Source organism: Mytilus trossulus, chromosome 6, assembly GCF_036588685.1.
Source record: "Mytilus trossulus isolate FHL-02 chromosome 6, PNRI_Mtr1.1.1.hap1, whole genome shotgun sequence".
NCBI lineage: Eukaryota > Metazoa > Mollusca > Bivalvia > Mytilida > Mytilidae > Mytilus > Mytilus trossulus.
In genome coordinates, this window is record NC_086378.1 from 41,950,768 (window position 1) to 41,969,199 (window position 18,432).

An 18,432-nucleotide genomic window follows, 5' to 3' on the forward strand; every position below is an offset into this window, starting at 1 on the left:
AAATTTTAACCTGAAACTCACACTTTCATTTTCTATGTTCAGTTGACCATGAACTTGGGGTCAAAAGTCTAATTTGGCTTAAAAATTAGAAAGACCATATCATAAGGAACATGTGTACTAAGTTTCAAGTTGATTAGACTTTTTCATCAAAAACTACCTTGACCAAAAACTTTAACCTGAAGTGGGACGAACGGACAGACAGACGAACAGACGAACAAACAGACGGACGCACAGACCAGAAAACATAATGCCCCTCTACTATTGTAGGTGGGGCATAAAAATATGACTTCAATCAAAATATCTAAATTTACAGTAGATAATTGTATGATTTTAAATGATTCTTTCTGATGTGACAACCTTAAATAAACCTACCACAGTCAATGCATGCTTTATTGAACATATCTATACCAGCTGTTAACATGTCTAATTCTTCCTGAGATAAGCTCCTTGGAGATGCAGCAAAACACCTAAAAATAAGTTAATGTAATAATACCAGAGTGTACACACTAAAATGTCTTGCCTTCTGTCCTAACCATTGATATTATTTTGATAGTCCTAAATATAAAGCTTTCATTCAACTATCACATAAACTTAGATTGATCCAAGAAAATGAGGTCAAGGTCAGATAAGCCCAACTTGAAAGACATGTACAACTTACCATCATTCCAAACACCAAATATGCTTTAAATATAGACATGTTGCAGATCTAAGAAAAAAACTTAACCACTTAACCAGGAAATCTGATCATTGATAAATAAATCATGAAAATCAGGACAAGGTCAGATTAACCCTGCCAGACAGACATGTACACCTTACAATCATTCCATACACCAAACATAGTCCACCTATTGGTAATAGTGTAAGAAAAACAGACTTCAAAACAAAAACTTAACATGAAGAAAAGAACCACAAAAATGAGGTCAAGGTCAAATAAAACATGCCAGACTGATATGTACAAGGTACACATAACCCATTTACATAATTTTACACATGACATCCAAGGTGAAAATTTTTGTATCATTTTTCATGTTTATTTCACAAGGATTTTTGAAATTTGGTTTCAGGGTATATGTGAGCAAGTTTTACCGTGTGATGCAATGAAAAACATTCATTTGAATGGATGGACATTCTAATGGATGGAATGACGGACAAACTGAAGGATGGATAGATGGACGGACAGACAGAGGTAAAACAGTATACCCCTACTTTTTTGAAGCAGGGTAAAAAAAATCTTCATACTTCAGTGAAAGTGTAATTTCGTGTCCATATGGTCTTCTTCAAATGTATATGGGTCAGGAGTTCAAAATGTTTAGCTATTATTATCAGAAATGTACTTACTGCACATCTCAATGTGATATAAATAAAAATGTTGAATTTGTCTACGTGACACAGATGATGCCCCGCTTGCATATATTGTAAAGGGACAAAACTCAGGAACTGTAAAAGTGACACTACATAAATTTTTACTTTGTTTAAGTTTCATAACATTAAAGTCAGGCAAACTAAAGTTAGAGAACGAAAACAAAATATTCATCAATTTTTACATTAATGTAAAGGGCATAACTCTAGAATGTTAGTGACCACATAAAAACTAAAATGATCTGTGGTAATTAAGTTTCATTTTTCTTTTTTTTAAGTGTCAAAGCTCAACTGTAAAAGTGACGCCATAAAACTTCAAATATTATCTGTGGTGATTAGCACTGTGCATCAGTTTCATGAGATTTGGTTTAGGCCAACTAAAGTTAGAGAAACAGAAACAAAAATTTCAGCACCTTTCCCGTTTATAAAGAGGCATAACTCCAGATCGGTAATATAGACGCCACAAAAATTCAACCTTGATCTGTGTTTTGTAGTTATTAGCATAGTTTATAAGTTTCATAGAATATGGTTGAAGCAAACTAAAGTATAGAACAGAAACAAAAAAATCAGCAATTTAATCAGTTGGAAAGAAGCAAACTCTAGAATGGTAGAAGTGACATCATCAAAAATCAAAGCTGATCTGACCTGATCTTGTGGTAATTAGCATTGTGTATAAGTTACATAAGATTTGGGTGGGGCAAACTAAAACAAAACAAGAATGTGTCCCGAGTACATGGATGCCCCATCCGCACTATCATTTTCTATGTTCAGTGGACTGTGAAAATGGGGTAAAATCTCTTATTTGGCATTAAAATTAGAAAGATCATATCATAAAGAACATGTGTACTAAGTTTCAAGTTGATTGGACTCTAACTTCATCAATAAAGGGCTGCCCTTTAGCGAATGATACGCCCGTTGCTCTTTTAAGTTGTCTTTTAATGAATTTATATGATCAACTAGAAATAGTGTGAGCCCTGTCAAATACCCCCCCCCCCCCCAAAATAATAAATAAAAATGCACAAAAAAATTGGCACTATTAAGGCTACCTCAGATTTAACTAAGTTTGTTGTTTTAATTTTTCATCCATACATTCTATCTTGTTCACAACACACTTTCTGAGTACCAAGTACCTTTTATATTTATAAAATGGAAAGGGAGCTTATGCAAGTTATTGTCTGAAGTGTGGACGACGGACGGACAGACAGATGGACAACGTTATACCATAATACGTCCCGTCTGAAAGACGAAGGGCGTATAAAAATGGCAAAAAAGACAACAATGACAATAAGGAGCAGCAAGAAGATAACAGGGAAAGTGAAGATGGTGAAAGTGACTCTTCTGAAAGTTATTATCTAAATGAGGAAGTAGGTGATGAAAGTAAGGATTTCATTGATGATGAAGATAAAGATTACATTGATGATGGAGATGAGGATTTCATTGATGATGAGGATGAGGATTTCATTGATGATGAGGACAGTGATTACAGTGAAGAAGACACTGATGATTAAACCTAGTTCAGCTTTTCAATATTTAGCATAAAAAACAAATATCAATAACATTGGCATATAACATAGAATTCTTCAATGCAATATAAGGAAAGTAATAAATGATTATGGGTTTTAGTAATTCTATGGCTGATTTCCAAATTTTATAGTACATTGTAGTTTGAAAGAAGGTAAATTTCTTGGGGTATATTGATTGAACCTTTTTATTGTTTAGAATATTCACAAGATGATCATATTGATAAATGTTTAGGAGACTTGATTTCCTTATTTTCCCCATAAAATGACACCCTTTAACATTTAAGGAATATTTAGTCACATGTTAGGATTTTTATGTTGTCACTTGTTCACTTATTATGTGCTATTGTAGACTAGTTATGTTTTATAACATTTTTTATTGCGCTCAACCCTTCCACTGAAACCTAACTCTATAAAAAAGCTGTGATGCTAAGGTATCATTTGTGATTTCAATTGCAACCAATTTTAACAAGAGTAAAACATCCTATATGCAAAAACAGTATTTGATTTTCATCCATAGCTTTGATAGTAAAAATGTAATCATAAAATGATATATGCCTCAGGGAACAGTTAGTATCTCAGGGACTGCTAATGTGCTTTCATCCTTGCAACCATTCAATAATAGTACAAACGTATGACATTCATGGAACCTATTTTTTACAAGAAATTTAATGTTTTAAATTGAACTTAAGATTTTACAAAGGACAAGGTATGATAAGGGAAATCCCCCTTTTTGTCGAGCCTTCGACTAACCCCTTTTTGTCGAGCCTTCGACTTTAGTCGAAAAAGCGAGACTAAGCGATCCTACATTCCGTCGTCGTCGGTGGCGTCAACAAATATTCACTCTGTGGTTAAAGTTTTTGAAATTTAAATAACTTTCTTAAACTATACTGGATTTCTACCAAACTTGGACAGAAGCTTGTTTATGATTACAAGATAGTATCCAGAAGTAAATTTTGTAAAAATAAAATTCCATTTTTTCCGTATTTTACTTATAAATAGACTTAGTTTTTTCTGCAGGGAAACATAACATTCACTCTGTGGTTAAAGTTTTTAGGATTTTATTACTTTCTTAAACTATCCTGGGTTTGTACTAAACTTGGACAGAAGCTTGTTTATGATCATAAAATAGTATCCGAAAGTAAATTTTGTAAAAAAATTAATTTATTTTTTCCATATTTTACTTTTAAATGGACTTAGTTTTTCTGCGGGGAAACATTACATTCACTCTGTGGTTAAAGTTTTAAAAATTTTAATAACTTTCTTAAACTATCCTGGGTTTGTACCAAACTTGGACAGAAGCTTATTTATGTTCATAAGATAGTATCCAGAAGTAAATTTTGTAAAAAAATAACTCAATTTTTTCTGTATTTTACTTTTAAATAGACTTAGGTTTTCTTCCAGTTAACATTACATACAGTCTGCAGTTAAAGTTTTCAAAACATTTATTAGATTCATTAACTATCCTAGATATTTACCAAACTTGGACAGAAGGTTCTTACAATCATAAGATAGTATCAAGAGGAATATTTTTATTGATTTTTTTCCTCATTTTTGTTTAGCCTGCAATTTACAGCAAAAGTAGGCGAGACACTGGGTTCCACGGAACCCTTACAAATTTTTTTATGAATAAAGCCCAATAAATCCAAATCTTAAAATCTGAAATTTATTAAAATTGAAAGGGAGCTTACATGTACATCAATAGATATAAACAATTCACCAAAGTTTCATGGACATTGGTGAAAGCCTTTTTGAGTTACTGTCCGAAGTGTTGAAAATCCCCCCTTTTTTATGAATAAAGCCCCATAAATCCAAAACTTAAAATCTGTAATTAAAAAAAAACGAAAGGGAGCTTACGTCAATAGATATAAACAATCACCAAAGTTTCATGGAAATTGGTGAAAGTGTTTTTGAGTTATTGTCCGAAGTGTGGACGACGGACGGACAATGGTAAACCATACCGTCCCAGGCGTATAAAAACTACCTCGACCAAAAACTTTAACTTGAAGCAGGACAGACAGATGAACGAATGGACGCACAGACCAGAAAACATAATGCCCATAAATGGAAAATAAAAATCAGCAATTTTTCCTTTTGTGAAGGGGGGTATAACTCTAGAAAGGTAGAAGGAACGCCAACAAAATTCAAACTTGATCTGTGTTTAGTGGTATTTAGCATTGTGTATAAGTTTCACAACATTTAGTTAAGGCAAACTTAAGGAAGAGAACAGAAACCAATTTTGAGAAGTATGGCGGTTACAGATGGACAAGGGTAAAACTTAATGTACCTCCGCTACAGTGAATCTGTAAAGCATGTGACTTGATATTTGCTTCAAATGTACATGTACTAATATAGAATAAGCTGATGTACATTTGTATATACAAACTTCAAATCCACCAACGGGGTTACCTTCAATATTGTAGCAGCTCATATATAGCAGCAAATGCCTATATATCTATCTATGTTTTAAAGCTACTGTGGATTCAATATTATTAGTTGGATACCAATTTTCATGTTTTTTCGTGGGTACAGGTGAACCACGTATTTATATAATCAACGAAGTACAAATTTTCTATCAGGTTGTATGCAGACTTTTGCAAACCACAAAGTTACATACATGTATCCACAAAAAAGGCAAATATTCAGCAATCCACGAAAATTGGTACCCATGAAAATAAATGAATCCACAGTATCTTGATCTTTTGAGCAGATAGGCTAGTTAATTATTCAGTGCTGTACTCAAAATCTACACAGCCCTTCGTAGCTGCTACAATATTGAACACAACTCTGGTGAACAAGGATCATGATAAGATAAGAAGAAGTAGACCTGAGATGCTGACATGATCATTAAATATGTCATGAATCTTGTCTAATAAATTTAAAAATATCTTTTACAGTTAAAAGACTTACTTTTGAAAATATGAGTGTTCTTCTATCAGACGTAAACCTCCTTTTGTTCTGAATAGTGTTCTTTCTTCATCTGTAATATTCATGCAATAAAAATTGTTGTAGCCTGTGATGTTAACTGACAACTTAAAACAATTTTATAATGGACATCAATACAATAAATTGGCTACCTTAAAGTGAATAACACCTGATAATAAAAAAACCTTTTTGTAATCCAATGATATTATCTAGGTTTCTGACACATTTTAAATGTGGTAAAAGATCTGAAGAGTTTGAAATGGGTTGAAATATTTGTATTAATTTTCAATTGAAAATTTCTTTTTGCCATATAATATCAGTATTTTTTGCTTTTATATATAAATCAGAAAAAATCAATGTAAAAATTTAATTTTTTAAGTGTAAATCTTACTGAATTCATTAAAAAAAAAATTGAATTCTTTTTTCTAATACTGGCAGAAACAAAATCTCATGTAATAATTGAATGCCATGAAAATTCCTAAACATTTCAGAGCCAAAGATTTAAATAAAAACCAAAGGTAGAATCTGTAAAACTTACTATTATTTACAGCAGAGCCAAGAAGTTTGAAACCTCCTGCATAATAAATTGGTAGTTGATTTGGTTTTAAGACTTTCTCCAGTAGATAAGCAATACCACAGCAATTCTTGTCACCACTCTCAAATAACTTTTTAACCTTTTTTTCTTCTTTTTCTTGTTCCTCAGCCCTGTCTACTTCTGACATATATTCTAAAACAGAAAATTATCCAGGAATAAACATAATCTGTTTTCTCCATGAGTGTCTAGAAAACATTAAAACTTTTTTCAAATGACAGTCCAAATTTCAAGCATTTATCATGCTCAACAACAAAAACCCTTAATTTTTTTATTTTTTTAAACTATTTTTGTTCTAATATTCATATAAAGAAGGTAAGTGGTACTCTAAGCAAATAGTTATTAAATGTAACTTGCTGTGTTGAAGACCCATTGGTGGCCATGGGGCTATTTTTTGCTCTTTGATCAGTTGTTGTCTCTTTGACACATTCTCCATTTCTATTCTCAATTTCAGCTACCAGAAACCGTAATCTTAAAAAAGATCATTTTTCTTGGAACCAATTTCATTGATAGGTGAAAAACTTTAATTTTGTTAATCAGGTTTACTTGGATAGACATTCCTCATAACTGTCTGAAGTCAAAAGTTTTCATAATCTATTATACTGTAAAGTCACATTACAATCACATCTAGCAAACATAAATGTTAAACTCAACTATGAAAACAGGTCAGTAGCCTGTAACTCAGTGGTTGTCCTTTGTTGCTATGTAACATATTTGTTTTTCATTCATTTTTTTATACATTAATAAGGCTGTTAGTTTTCTTTTTTGAATTGTTTAACATTTGTCATTTTGGGGCCTTTTATACTGAATATGCTGTATGGGCTTTGCTCATTGTTGATGGCTGTAGTGACCTATGGTTGTTAATTTCCATGTCATTGGGCTCTTGAGAAGAGTTGTCTCATTGGCAATCAAACCATATCTTCTTCTTTTTTTTTGTATCAGACCATATATATACTTTGCAAGAATTTAAAAAACTTCACTAAAAATATTAAAGTGATCAGTGAGCACCAGTTTTGGATGGTCCCAACCAATGTGTCCACATGGATCCTTAATAACCATAGCTTGAATCAATGTTATAATTTTTTTTAGAAATTACTTCTAAAGAGACCAAAGTAATTATGGTCCTTCCTCAAATTTCAACAAGAAGCTAGGATAAAAGGAATACCATCTTTGACTTTATTTCAAATAATCATACAAAGTGAGATGCAAATGAAATAAATGGAGAATAACAATCAGCACATATATTTCATTTATGCATTCATAAACTAATGTTTATTAAGTTAATTTAGATCATTTTTTATATTTGAATCTAAAGAGAAATCATTCTGTTACAAAAGTATAAAAAATTATCAACAATAATAAATATCAATTATCTATAATTTTATATTTATGTATACCTTTGATTACACTTTCCATTTTTGGTTCAAGTTTTTGAGCCTCTTGGAAACAATCTCTTGCTTTATTATAATCTTTCAGTCCTAGGTGTGCTCTTCCCATGTGTATGTGAGCTTTAATGCAGTTTGGTGATAACTAAGATAAAAGCATATGTATATATAAATTAAAGCAATAGACCACTTTCCAGTTCATCCGTCACCGGAAAAAACTCGACAATTATACGCCCCTTAATGAAGTCATTTACCAGATAGAGGGGATCGCCTGTATCCCTGCACTATTAACCTTTATCATGTGTCTTAGTGATCGTCTTTGTGCAGGATAAACTAGAAATAATGGTTGTTCTGTAGGCACTTAATGACAATTCCCTAATGACAGCAGTGCTCAGTGTCAATTTTGAGAACTCAATTTGCCGAATAATTCGTACAATATAGAATTATAGTTTTCCAACCACTCGCTCAACATTGGAATAGAAGTGACGATGCCCCTAAATGCACAAATGACGTTCACTAAAACCAGAGTTTTTGAAGGAAATGCATTGAATTCAACTCAAAAGTTGTCTATTGAAAAGTTAAGATTATAGTACACATTACATTTATTTAGACTGGATCTATTATTTCCCTAATGACAGCAGTGCTGAGTGTCAATTTTGAGAACTCAATTTGCCGAATAATTCGTACAATATAGAATTATAGTTTTCCAACCACTCGCTCAACATTGGAATAGAAGTGACGTTGCCCCTAAATGCACAAATGACGTTCACTAAAACCAGAGTTTTTGAAGGAAATGCATTGAATTCAACTCGAAAGTTGTCTATTGAAAAGTTAAGATTATAGTACACATTACATTTATTTAGACTGGATCTATTATTCACAATTAAATTTGGACAGTCTACATGCATGTCTTAAAACAGTCATGTTTTTGTTAGATGTATTTCTATTTGCATTCATCTGATGAGTTGAGCCTTTTTTAACTATTTTTATAGTTCGTTCTTATGTTGTACTGTTTCACCACTGTCCCAGGTTAGGAGAGGGTTGGGATCTGGCTAACATGTTTAACCACGCCTGTGTCTGTCCCAAGTCAGGAGCTTGTAATTCAGTGGTTGTCGTTTGTTGATGTGTTACAAAAATTGACATGTTTGTTTTTCATTTATTTTTTTGTACAAAAATTAGACCCGTACTTTTCTCGTTTGAATAGTCTTACATTTGTCATTTCTGAGCCGTTTATAGCTGACTATGCGGAATGGGCTTTGCTCATTGTTGTAGGCTTTACAGTGACCTATAGCTGTTAATTTCTGTGTCATTTGGTTTCTTCTGGAGTTTTGTCTCATTGGTCCCACATCTTCTTTTTTTAAATATGAGATATATCTTGCCTTATTTCATTTTAATTTAATTACAATACTAAAATTGTCTTCCTGGTCAATGACAATGGACAAAAGGGTCAAATGACATCTGTCTGATGTACATTTGTTTTATTTGATCAAAATTTTGTTCCAGATTACACTGGTGTAAGATAGAATACATTATAATCATTAACAGTTTAACATGGTTGAATAAAATGCTTCACTGAGCGCAGCATGGTACGACCACAGAGGTTGAACCCAAAACATTCTGTCTGAATTTGGATTGTAATCAAATTTTTGACATAGTATAGGTTTCTGACACAAAATAAATGTCAAGATCTTACAAATCCATTACACAATACTGTGCAATTAAAGATTCTTCTTAAAAATTAAAAAAAAAAAATTTGAACTCCTTAAAAAAATTGGAACCCCCAAACTTTTTGAATCCCCCTTTGAGCAATTACCCCCATATTCAAGCCATGCCTTTCCTTTGTAGTATGGAACCTTGAAGTATGATTTCAGATATATCCATATTTTTAAACACAAGGTATTGTCTGGAAACTATAACCAGGTTCTCTGCAGGGCGCAGCTTTATACGACTGCAGAAGTCGAACCCTGAACAGTTGGGACAAGTCTGGACACAACATTCAAGCTTGTTACGGCTCTGAATTGGGATTACCATCAAATTTTTGACAGAATATGAGTTTCTGACACAAAACAAATGTCAAGATCTTACAAATCTGTTGGGCAATATTGTGCAATGAAAGATTTCTTCTATTGACTTTTCAAAAGTTAAGAATTTTGGAAATTTGAAGAAAAAAAAACTACCCCCCCCCCTTTTTTGCAATAAGTCTGAAACTTGACATTTCTTTATACATAATATACAAGTAGTGTAAGGGAGGTAAATCCGAAAACATACCCAATATTGTATGTTAAATGTTTTAGAATTACCTCCCTTACACTGCTTTTAAATTGTCTTAATTGTTTCTTTGACCAGAAATACCTAGTTTTTCACCTTTTTTGCCCCTAGTTCCGAAAACATTTTGAGCCATAACCATCCAAAGTCAATTCTTACCACCCCTTCATAGTATGGAAACTTGTGGTTAAATTTAAGAGAGATTCATACACTTAAACATAAGTTATTGTTTGAAAACTACAATTTTTTTTTATTTTTTGCGGTCGTATGAAAATGCTTGTTAAGAACTGTCAATGTGAAGTCACCAAAATTTCTACTTGATCTGTGGTTTTTTTTTTACCTTAGAAGAAAACCACTTCTGATATTTAACCAAATCACAAGAAAAAGCCTGAAACCATGGTTTTTGTTGTTAAATTTTAAGAAAAACATTTCTTTTGTTAATTCTTTTTTATATACATTACAAAGGTTAGCAGGTTTTTCTAAACATTTGTTGATATTTACAAAAAATATGTTCAAAATTAGTAAGATTTATTCTCACTTAGTAGTATAAATTATCTACCCTTAAAGCCCAATCACAGTCTGTTAGTGCCTCTCTGTATTTCTCTATTTTAATCAACGTCTGAGCTCTGTTTGTGTATAACACTGTTATGTCTTTTATTTGGTCCAAAGCCTGAAATCACAAATAAACAAACAATGTAAAAGAAGTTCAAATAGCATGCATGCATCACTCACTTATAGTCACTTGCATTTTATTTCTACACAATATTACGATTGTCGGATTCTATAATTTAAATATATTTAAACTACAGGTTGATTTAATAACTAGTCAAATTCACAGTACTAAAATTGAAATATATCAGTCAAGAGAAATACTTAGAACCTCTCTTTCATTGCATTCAAAGATATATACTAATGACACTTGAAAAAATATTCTTTTGCAGATCTTATATTAAGAAAAATCTAAACCTATGTCACAGTACGAAAAGTTGGAAACAGTATGTATAATCTATATTGGTTAGCTGATTGCAATGTTTCCCTCATTCCATAAACAGACTGGAAAAAAAGATCAATTAAAGCTTAACTCAAATCCTCAGAGCTAGAGAGCACAATAATTGTTCCTGGATGGTCATATTAAAGTTTCTGCACACACATACATGTACCGTATATAAAAATCAGGAATTGTGGTATGATTGCCTTTCAGACAACTATCCAAAATCTGAAGGACAAGAGTGTTATCAACTACCGGTCAATTTACTGAAATGAGATGAACCAATGGATACACATCTGCATCAAAATATCATTGACTTACTAAAGTAGTTCCCCTTAATACACCTAATTGCTATTTATTCCATTCTGGATAAGTTCTAAAATTACACAACTTTTTCATCCAGTTGAAGCTATCTAGGACTCTGATTAACCAATTCATAATGCATGATACTTTTTTATTAAGACCTGTTTAAACTACCGTAAATACTTCAAACAAAAATTTTTTTTACTTCAATTTTAATTTCGAAAAAAGTGGATCATACTATATCAAAGCTTATTGTTGATCACTTTCTAAAGTTGTTTCTTCCTCAGCTCACTACTGATGACCTCCATTTTTCGACCGGTGACCTAAACAGGAAGTTGTATAAATGACTGTTTTTCCCGGAATGGACTAATTAGCGATTAGGTGTATTTGACCTCTAACCAAGTTTACAAATTGCACATTAAGTCTAACCTCTCCTTCTTTGTTGGGGTACGCGAGACAAAAAACTTTAGACTTCTGAACTAGGCCAACAATGTAGCTGCCAAAGATGACACACCAATAACATAAAACACTCACAAAAAATTTGAATAGGACATGTATTCCAAATCAGACTACTACCCAAGAATTTATAATTCGCTTTACCATATCATCAGAATTTTAGAATCTGAAAAATTAACAATCTTGGTGACTTATTTATTTTTCAAAGGTCAGATAGTAAAATAATAAACATTTGCGCCATGAGCGCATGATACGCCCGACGTCTTGTGTGGAAGTTTTATGCAATAATCATAAATAGTTTCTGAGAAAGTTTTAAGCAATAACCATATATTGTTTTTGAGACACGGCAGGACATGTGAAACCCCCAACAAAAAACTAAATATCACAAAATAAAATTTTGAATCAAAACCAAAAAGTATACAGATCTTTAGATTAATTTAACAAAGAAGTGTGTAAAGTTTTAAGCAATAATCATAAATTATTTTTGAGATACAGCGCGACATGTAAAAATAAACAGCTGCGTCATGAGCACATGATACGCCCGACGTCTTATGTGGAAGTTATATGCAATAATCATAAATAGTTTCTGAGAAAGTTTTAAGCAATAACCATATATAGTTTTTGAGACACGGCAGGAAAAACCCCACCATGAAAATGAGGTCAAGGTCATATGACACCTGCCAGGTAGACCTGTACATCTTAAAACCATTCCATACACAAAATATAGAAGACCTATTGCATACAGTATGAGAAAAACAGACCAAAACACAAAAACTATAACCACTGAACCATGAAAATGAGGTCAAGGTCAGATGACACCTGCCAGTTGGACATGTACATCTTACAGTGCTTTCATACACTGAATATACTAGACCTATTGCTTATAGTATCTCAGATATGGACTTGACCACCAAAACTTAACCTTGTTCACTGATCCATGAAATGAGGTCGAGGTCAAGTGAAAACTGTCTCACAGTCAAGAGGACCTTACAAGGTACGCACATACCAAATATAGTTATCCTATTACTTATAATAAGAGAGAATTCAACATTACAAAAAAACTTAACTTTTTTTTCAAGTGGTCACTGAACCATGAAAATGAGGTAAAGGACATTGGACATGTGACTGACAGAAACATTTGTAACATGAGGCATCCATATACAAAGTATGAAGCATCCAGGTCTCCCACCTTCTAAAATATAAAGCTTTTAAGAAGTGAGCTAACATTGCCGCCGGATCCCTATCCCTATGTCCAGCTTTCTGCGACAAAAGTCGCAGGCTCGACAAAAAACAAAATGCTTCAGCAAAGAGTATAAACCTTTGAATAGCAAGTTAGAGCTAAGTGATAATTTTCTTGTCTAAAGTACTCATTCCCCTGTTCTTTCAAAACGTTGGCTTCTTTTTCTCTGATTTTCCTCTGTTCAGCTCTTTCCTTAGCATCTGCTTCTAATATTGCCATAAAAGCTTCTAAAATTAATAAGATGATCACATAATAAAACCAAGCATTTCGCTCAAATTCTGAAGATAAGTGTTATCAAAATGATGAAACATTCAGCTTTTTCTCAGTTACCAGTTTTGTTAATAATGACATTATAATAATAGAATTTAATCACAGGACTAAATATTTTAAAACAAATACTCATACATAATTTTACAATGATTTACCAAAGGAATTCTTGTTTACAAATGAAATTAAAGACCAAAAATTGTATAATATGTCAGATCTGCCTATATTTGATGTAAATGAGTGAAATTATCAGATTAATTATACATGTGCAATTATAGGTTTTATTTTTACTTAAGTTTATATTAATCAAGATTTTCTCTGCAACCTTTTTTAAGAAAAATACTATTCCACAGGAAATTTTTAAGCCAATTAACACAGATCCATCAACTTTTGCTTTCATGAAATCAGTTGGACCAGACAAATATTTTGAAGATTCAAACTAAAATCAGAAGTTTGACAGACAAAGGGACTTTTGCTTATTTTAGTAAGGCTTAAATGTATCCAGATATATATGGGTCAGAATCAATATTCTGGCCTTAGATCATAGTATCTGTTTTCAATTATTGTATATTAATTTAAAATAAATGGGGATTGTGTCCAAGAGACTCCACCAATATATTCAAACTTGATCTGTGTTTTATGGGGATAAGCATTTGTGTAAGTTTCATGACATTTGGTTAAGGAAAACTTACAGTAAGAGAATGGAAACGAAAATTCTGCAATTTTTCCATTTGTAAAGGGACATAACTCTAGAATGGTAAAAATGACACCACAAAAATTCATATTTGATCTGTATTTTGTGGTAATAAGCATTGTGTAAAAGTTCTTTAACATTTGGTTGAGGCTAACATAACAAGTGAAACTGTGAGCTACTGCTCAGTGATGACACCCCCACTGAAATAATTTGGTAAACAGGAAGTTGTTGAGTAGTGAACCTGAAAATGCATCACAAGGTATAGCTGCCTTATATAAACCCTGAAACCAAATTTCAGAATGTAGTTCCTGAGAAAAATGTGACGAAATTTTCAACTTGGGTTTCATGTGTAAAATGATTAGAAAACAGAAACAAAACCAGATGCTCTACAGGGGGCAGCTTTATACGACCTCAATTGTTGAACCCTGAACAGTTGGGGCAGTGATTTTGCTAGCGCTCGTCATTTTCGCAAAATACGAAAGGATTTCAAATCAATTTCGTCACTTAAAATTTTTAAGTACAAAAAAATTTCCATTAAAATTACCTTGTAACATGTTTCAGACAAGTTTATGACCCCAAGCTAATTAATGGTTTCATGTTTTCAACAGGTGTCATAAATTGTTGGTATAGATAATCCAATAATTGGGTCATTAATGGTTATCATAAATAATCCATTTAAGTGACAGAAACATTAAAGTCCGCTTGGATGCTATCATGAGTAGACTGCTCATAATAAGACAAACATGCTGCTATGTCCAACATCTACTGGATGGCTAAACACAACCTGTCCACATCACTGTACAATGGCGTCAATGATCTACTTGATTTCCATGTATGTGGTGATTGTCTGCTTTATTTTGTTTTAATAAAAATTGCCTTTGTCCCTTCCTCAATAATAAAATATTATAGATTTTCTTGATATGGGGTATATTGTCACTGAGACTTAGTTAATTCCGAAAAATGTGAAAGATTCAATAAAGAATTTTTTTTTTTTTTTACAAATGACGAAATGTCGAAATTCGTAGAACTGTCAAAGAGATAAATTAAATAATATAATTGTGTTGCTTTGTGGTAGCTATCAATGAGACAAAAATAAAATGTAAATTATTATTTGAAATACTTATGTTTTAGTGATGATTATGTTATGCATAATTTAATAATTTTTTACTACTTTTTTCAGGGTGTCAAATCTGTGTCTGCAATTCAGAAAGCCAAAAATGCAAAATACACCAGCTCAGACTCTGTCCTTGACATGCAGATTGCACTAGCAAAGGTAGTGGAAGAGGAAATTATTGAAGACATGAAAGCCTCCATCTACTATTCAGTCATGCTTGATGAATCAACTGACCGTACAACAGAAATAAAGGGCTGCGCTTTAGCGCATGATACGCCTGTTGCTCTTTTAACTTGTCTTTTAATGATTTTATATGATCAACTAGAAATAGTGTGAGCCCTGTCAAATACCCCCCCCCCAAATAATAAATAAAAATGCACAAAAAAATTGGCACTATTAAGGCTACCTCAAATTTAACTAAGTTTGTTGTCTTAATTTTTCATCCATACATTTTATCTTGTTCACAACACACTTTCTGAGTACCAAGTACCTTTTATATTTATAAAATGTGAGTTATTGTCTGAAGTGTGGACGACAGACGGACAACGGTATACCATAATACGTCCCGTCTGAAAGACGAAGGACGTAAAAAAATGGCAAAAAAGACAACAATGACAATAAGGAGCAGCAAGAAGATAACAGGGAAAGTGAAGATGGTGAAAGTGACTCTTCTGAAAGTTATGATCTAAATGAGGAAGTAGGTGATGAAAGTAAGGATTTCATTGATGATGAAGATAAAGATTACATTGATGATGGAGATGAGGATTTCATTGATGATGAGGATGAGGATTTCATTGATGATGAGGAGGCCTCTTCTGAGAATGAAAATGAGGATTTTTCTGATGATGAGGACAGTGATTACAGTGAAGAAGACACTGATGATTAAACCTAGTTCAGCCTTTCAATATTTAGCATAAAAAACAAATATCAATAACATTGGCATATAACATAGAAGTCTTTTTACAAGAAATTTAATGTTTTAAATTGAACTTAAGATTTTACAAATTTTATGTTTTCATCAGATTTTATTAAATTCTATTTGTTACATCAATAGATATAAACAATTCACCAAAGTTTCATGGACATTGGTGAAAGCCTTTTTGAGTTATTGTCCGAAGTGTTAAAAATCCCCCTTTTTTTATGAATAAAGCCCCATAAATCCAAATCTTAAAATCTGAAATTTATTAAAATTGAAAGGGAGCTTATATGTTCATCAATAGATATAAACAATTCACCAAAGTTTCATGGACATTGGTGAAAGCCTTTTTCAGTTATTGTCTGAAGTGTTAAAAATCCCCCTTTTTTTATGAATAAAGCCCCATAAATCCAAAACTTAAAATCTGAAATTAAAAAAAAACAAAAGGGAGCTTACATCAATAGATGTAAACAATTCACCAAAGTTTCATGAACATTGGTGAAAGCCTTTTTGAGTTATTGTCCGAAGTGTTGAAAATCCCCCCTTTTTTATGAATAAAGCCCCATAAATCCAAAACTTAAAATCTGAAATTAAAAAAAAACTAAAGGAAGCTTACGTCAATAGATATAAACAATTCACTTAAGTTTCATGGAAATTGGTGAAAGTGTTTTTGAGTTATTGTCCGAAGTGTGGACGAAGGACTGACAGACAGACAGATGGATGGACAACGGTATACCATAATACGTCCCGTCCCGGGGCGTATAAAAACTCTAATGTTATATGTACGTTACATAAAATCAAATGTGTCTGTTACAAGATTTTTATCTGTTCTTGAACTGTCTGTTGGTACTGCTGATGTTATATTTACTGCTGTAAAAACGCTATTTGATATGTATGACTTAGACTTTTCAAAGTGTTTATCCATCTCTACAGATGGTTCTAGTGTTATGACTGGTATACGGTCAGGTGTAACTACTAAGTTTTCAGAGCAAAACCCTTTCATAATTAAGACGCATTGTATTGCACATAGGGTAGCATCATCACAGGCAGCAAATTCTATAAATTATTTAAAGAAATATCAGGGTACTCTTTATGAAGTATACAAATACTATCATCATTCATGTAAACACATGTCAGAGTTAAAAGCTATGGCTACTATTTTTGACAAGGCAGAGAAAAGGTTTCAAGAGGTGTTCAGTACAAGTGTCCTTTGAAGGTTCTGTTTCCTCTCTTATGCATAACTTTGATATTTTGATTGGCTGTTTGCTTGTGGATGAGGAGGGTGGTAACATTGTTGCTGGTGGCTTGGTTAGGTACATTTCTACTCATATGAGTTTTGAGCTGTCTCTCACTTCATGGGTGATGTTATGGGTATTGTTTGTAAAGTGAGTCATGTATTTCAGAGAGAGGATCTGACCTTTTGTTATCAAGGATGTTATTGACCCTGCCTGTGCTGCTATTCTTGGTATGAAGTCTACTGCTGGGCCCAAGTTACAGTCCTTTCTGTCTGAAGTCCCCTCTGAGGTTCAGGAGAGTGGTAACTTTCTATTTGGTGGCAATCTTATCAAGGACAGTCCCAGACAGAGGTCAAATTTTGAGAGATTTAGGGTCAAGTTCATTGATCAGCTGGTCTTGAATCTTCAGAGTCGTTTTCCTTCTCAGCAGATTTTCCAGAGTTTATCCATCTTTGACCCCCAGTTTGTTACCAGTGCTGGTAGTCAGGAGTTGCTTTCCTATAGTAAGGAGCAGGTAGATTTTCTGTGCAAGCATTTTGGTCAGGATAAGGGTGGTCACAAGGCTCTGATTAGTGAGGTTCATTTCAGGGAGGAGTGGTTGATGTTCAAGCAGGTTTTACCAGGTTACAAAGGTGTTAGGATGGACAGTGCTTTGTCTTCACTTCTGTGTAAGGATTCCTTTGCAGTGGATTATCCTAATGTGGCCAACTTTCTTTCTATCTGTCTTGTTTCTGCTTTATCTTCAGTTGATTGTGAGAGGGGTTTCAGTAGGTACAATCTCATTTAGACATATCTCAGGAACAGGTTGATGGTCTCATTTGTTAACACTCTTCTTAAGATCTGTCTCCATCCTTCTGACTTGAGGTCTTTTAGGTTTAGAAGGGCTTTTGAGTTGTGGTGCAAGGCTAAGGACAGGAGGATTTTGTTTTACTAGTGGACTCTAGTGTAAACTTTGATGTAGTTTGATATAGTTGTCAAAGAATGTTAAGCAACTCTTTTTTTAGGCTAAAAGTAGCTTTAATGTAGGTCAAATAGTAACTATTTTTATGTGATAGTGTAATAGTAGCTTTTATGTAGATCAAATGGTAACTATTTTTATGTATTGTGTAATATATATATATGTTTTTTATTCATCAATACTGTTTTATTTCAGGATTTATTTTTATATCTGTA

The 18,432-nt window shown here is 32.7% G+C and overlaps 1 protein-coding gene across 1 annotated transcript in view; it reads right to left on the reverse strand.

Annotated features, from left to right (window-relative positions):
* Positions 1 to 18,432, reverse strand: part of LOC134721357 (tetratricopeptide repeat protein 12-like) — a 70,042-nt gene that overhangs the window by 34,229 nt on the left and 17,381 nt on the right. The window contains exons 4-9 of the mRNA XM_063584300.1: positions 13,112 to 13,260; positions 10,606 to 10,716; positions 7,794 to 7,926; positions 6,343 to 6,531; positions 5,790 to 5,859; positions 373 to 467 (exon numbers count right to left, since the gene is read on the reverse strand). Coding sequence (XP_063440370.1) covers positions 373 to 467; positions 5,790 to 5,859; positions 6,343 to 6,531; positions 7,794 to 7,926; positions 10,606 to 10,716; positions 13,112 to 13,260 — 747 coding nt within the window. The remainder of the gene's footprint in view (positions 1 to 372; positions 468 to 5,789; positions 5,860 to 6,342; positions 6,532 to 7,793; positions 7,927 to 10,605; positions 10,717 to 13,111; positions 13,261 to 18,432) is intronic.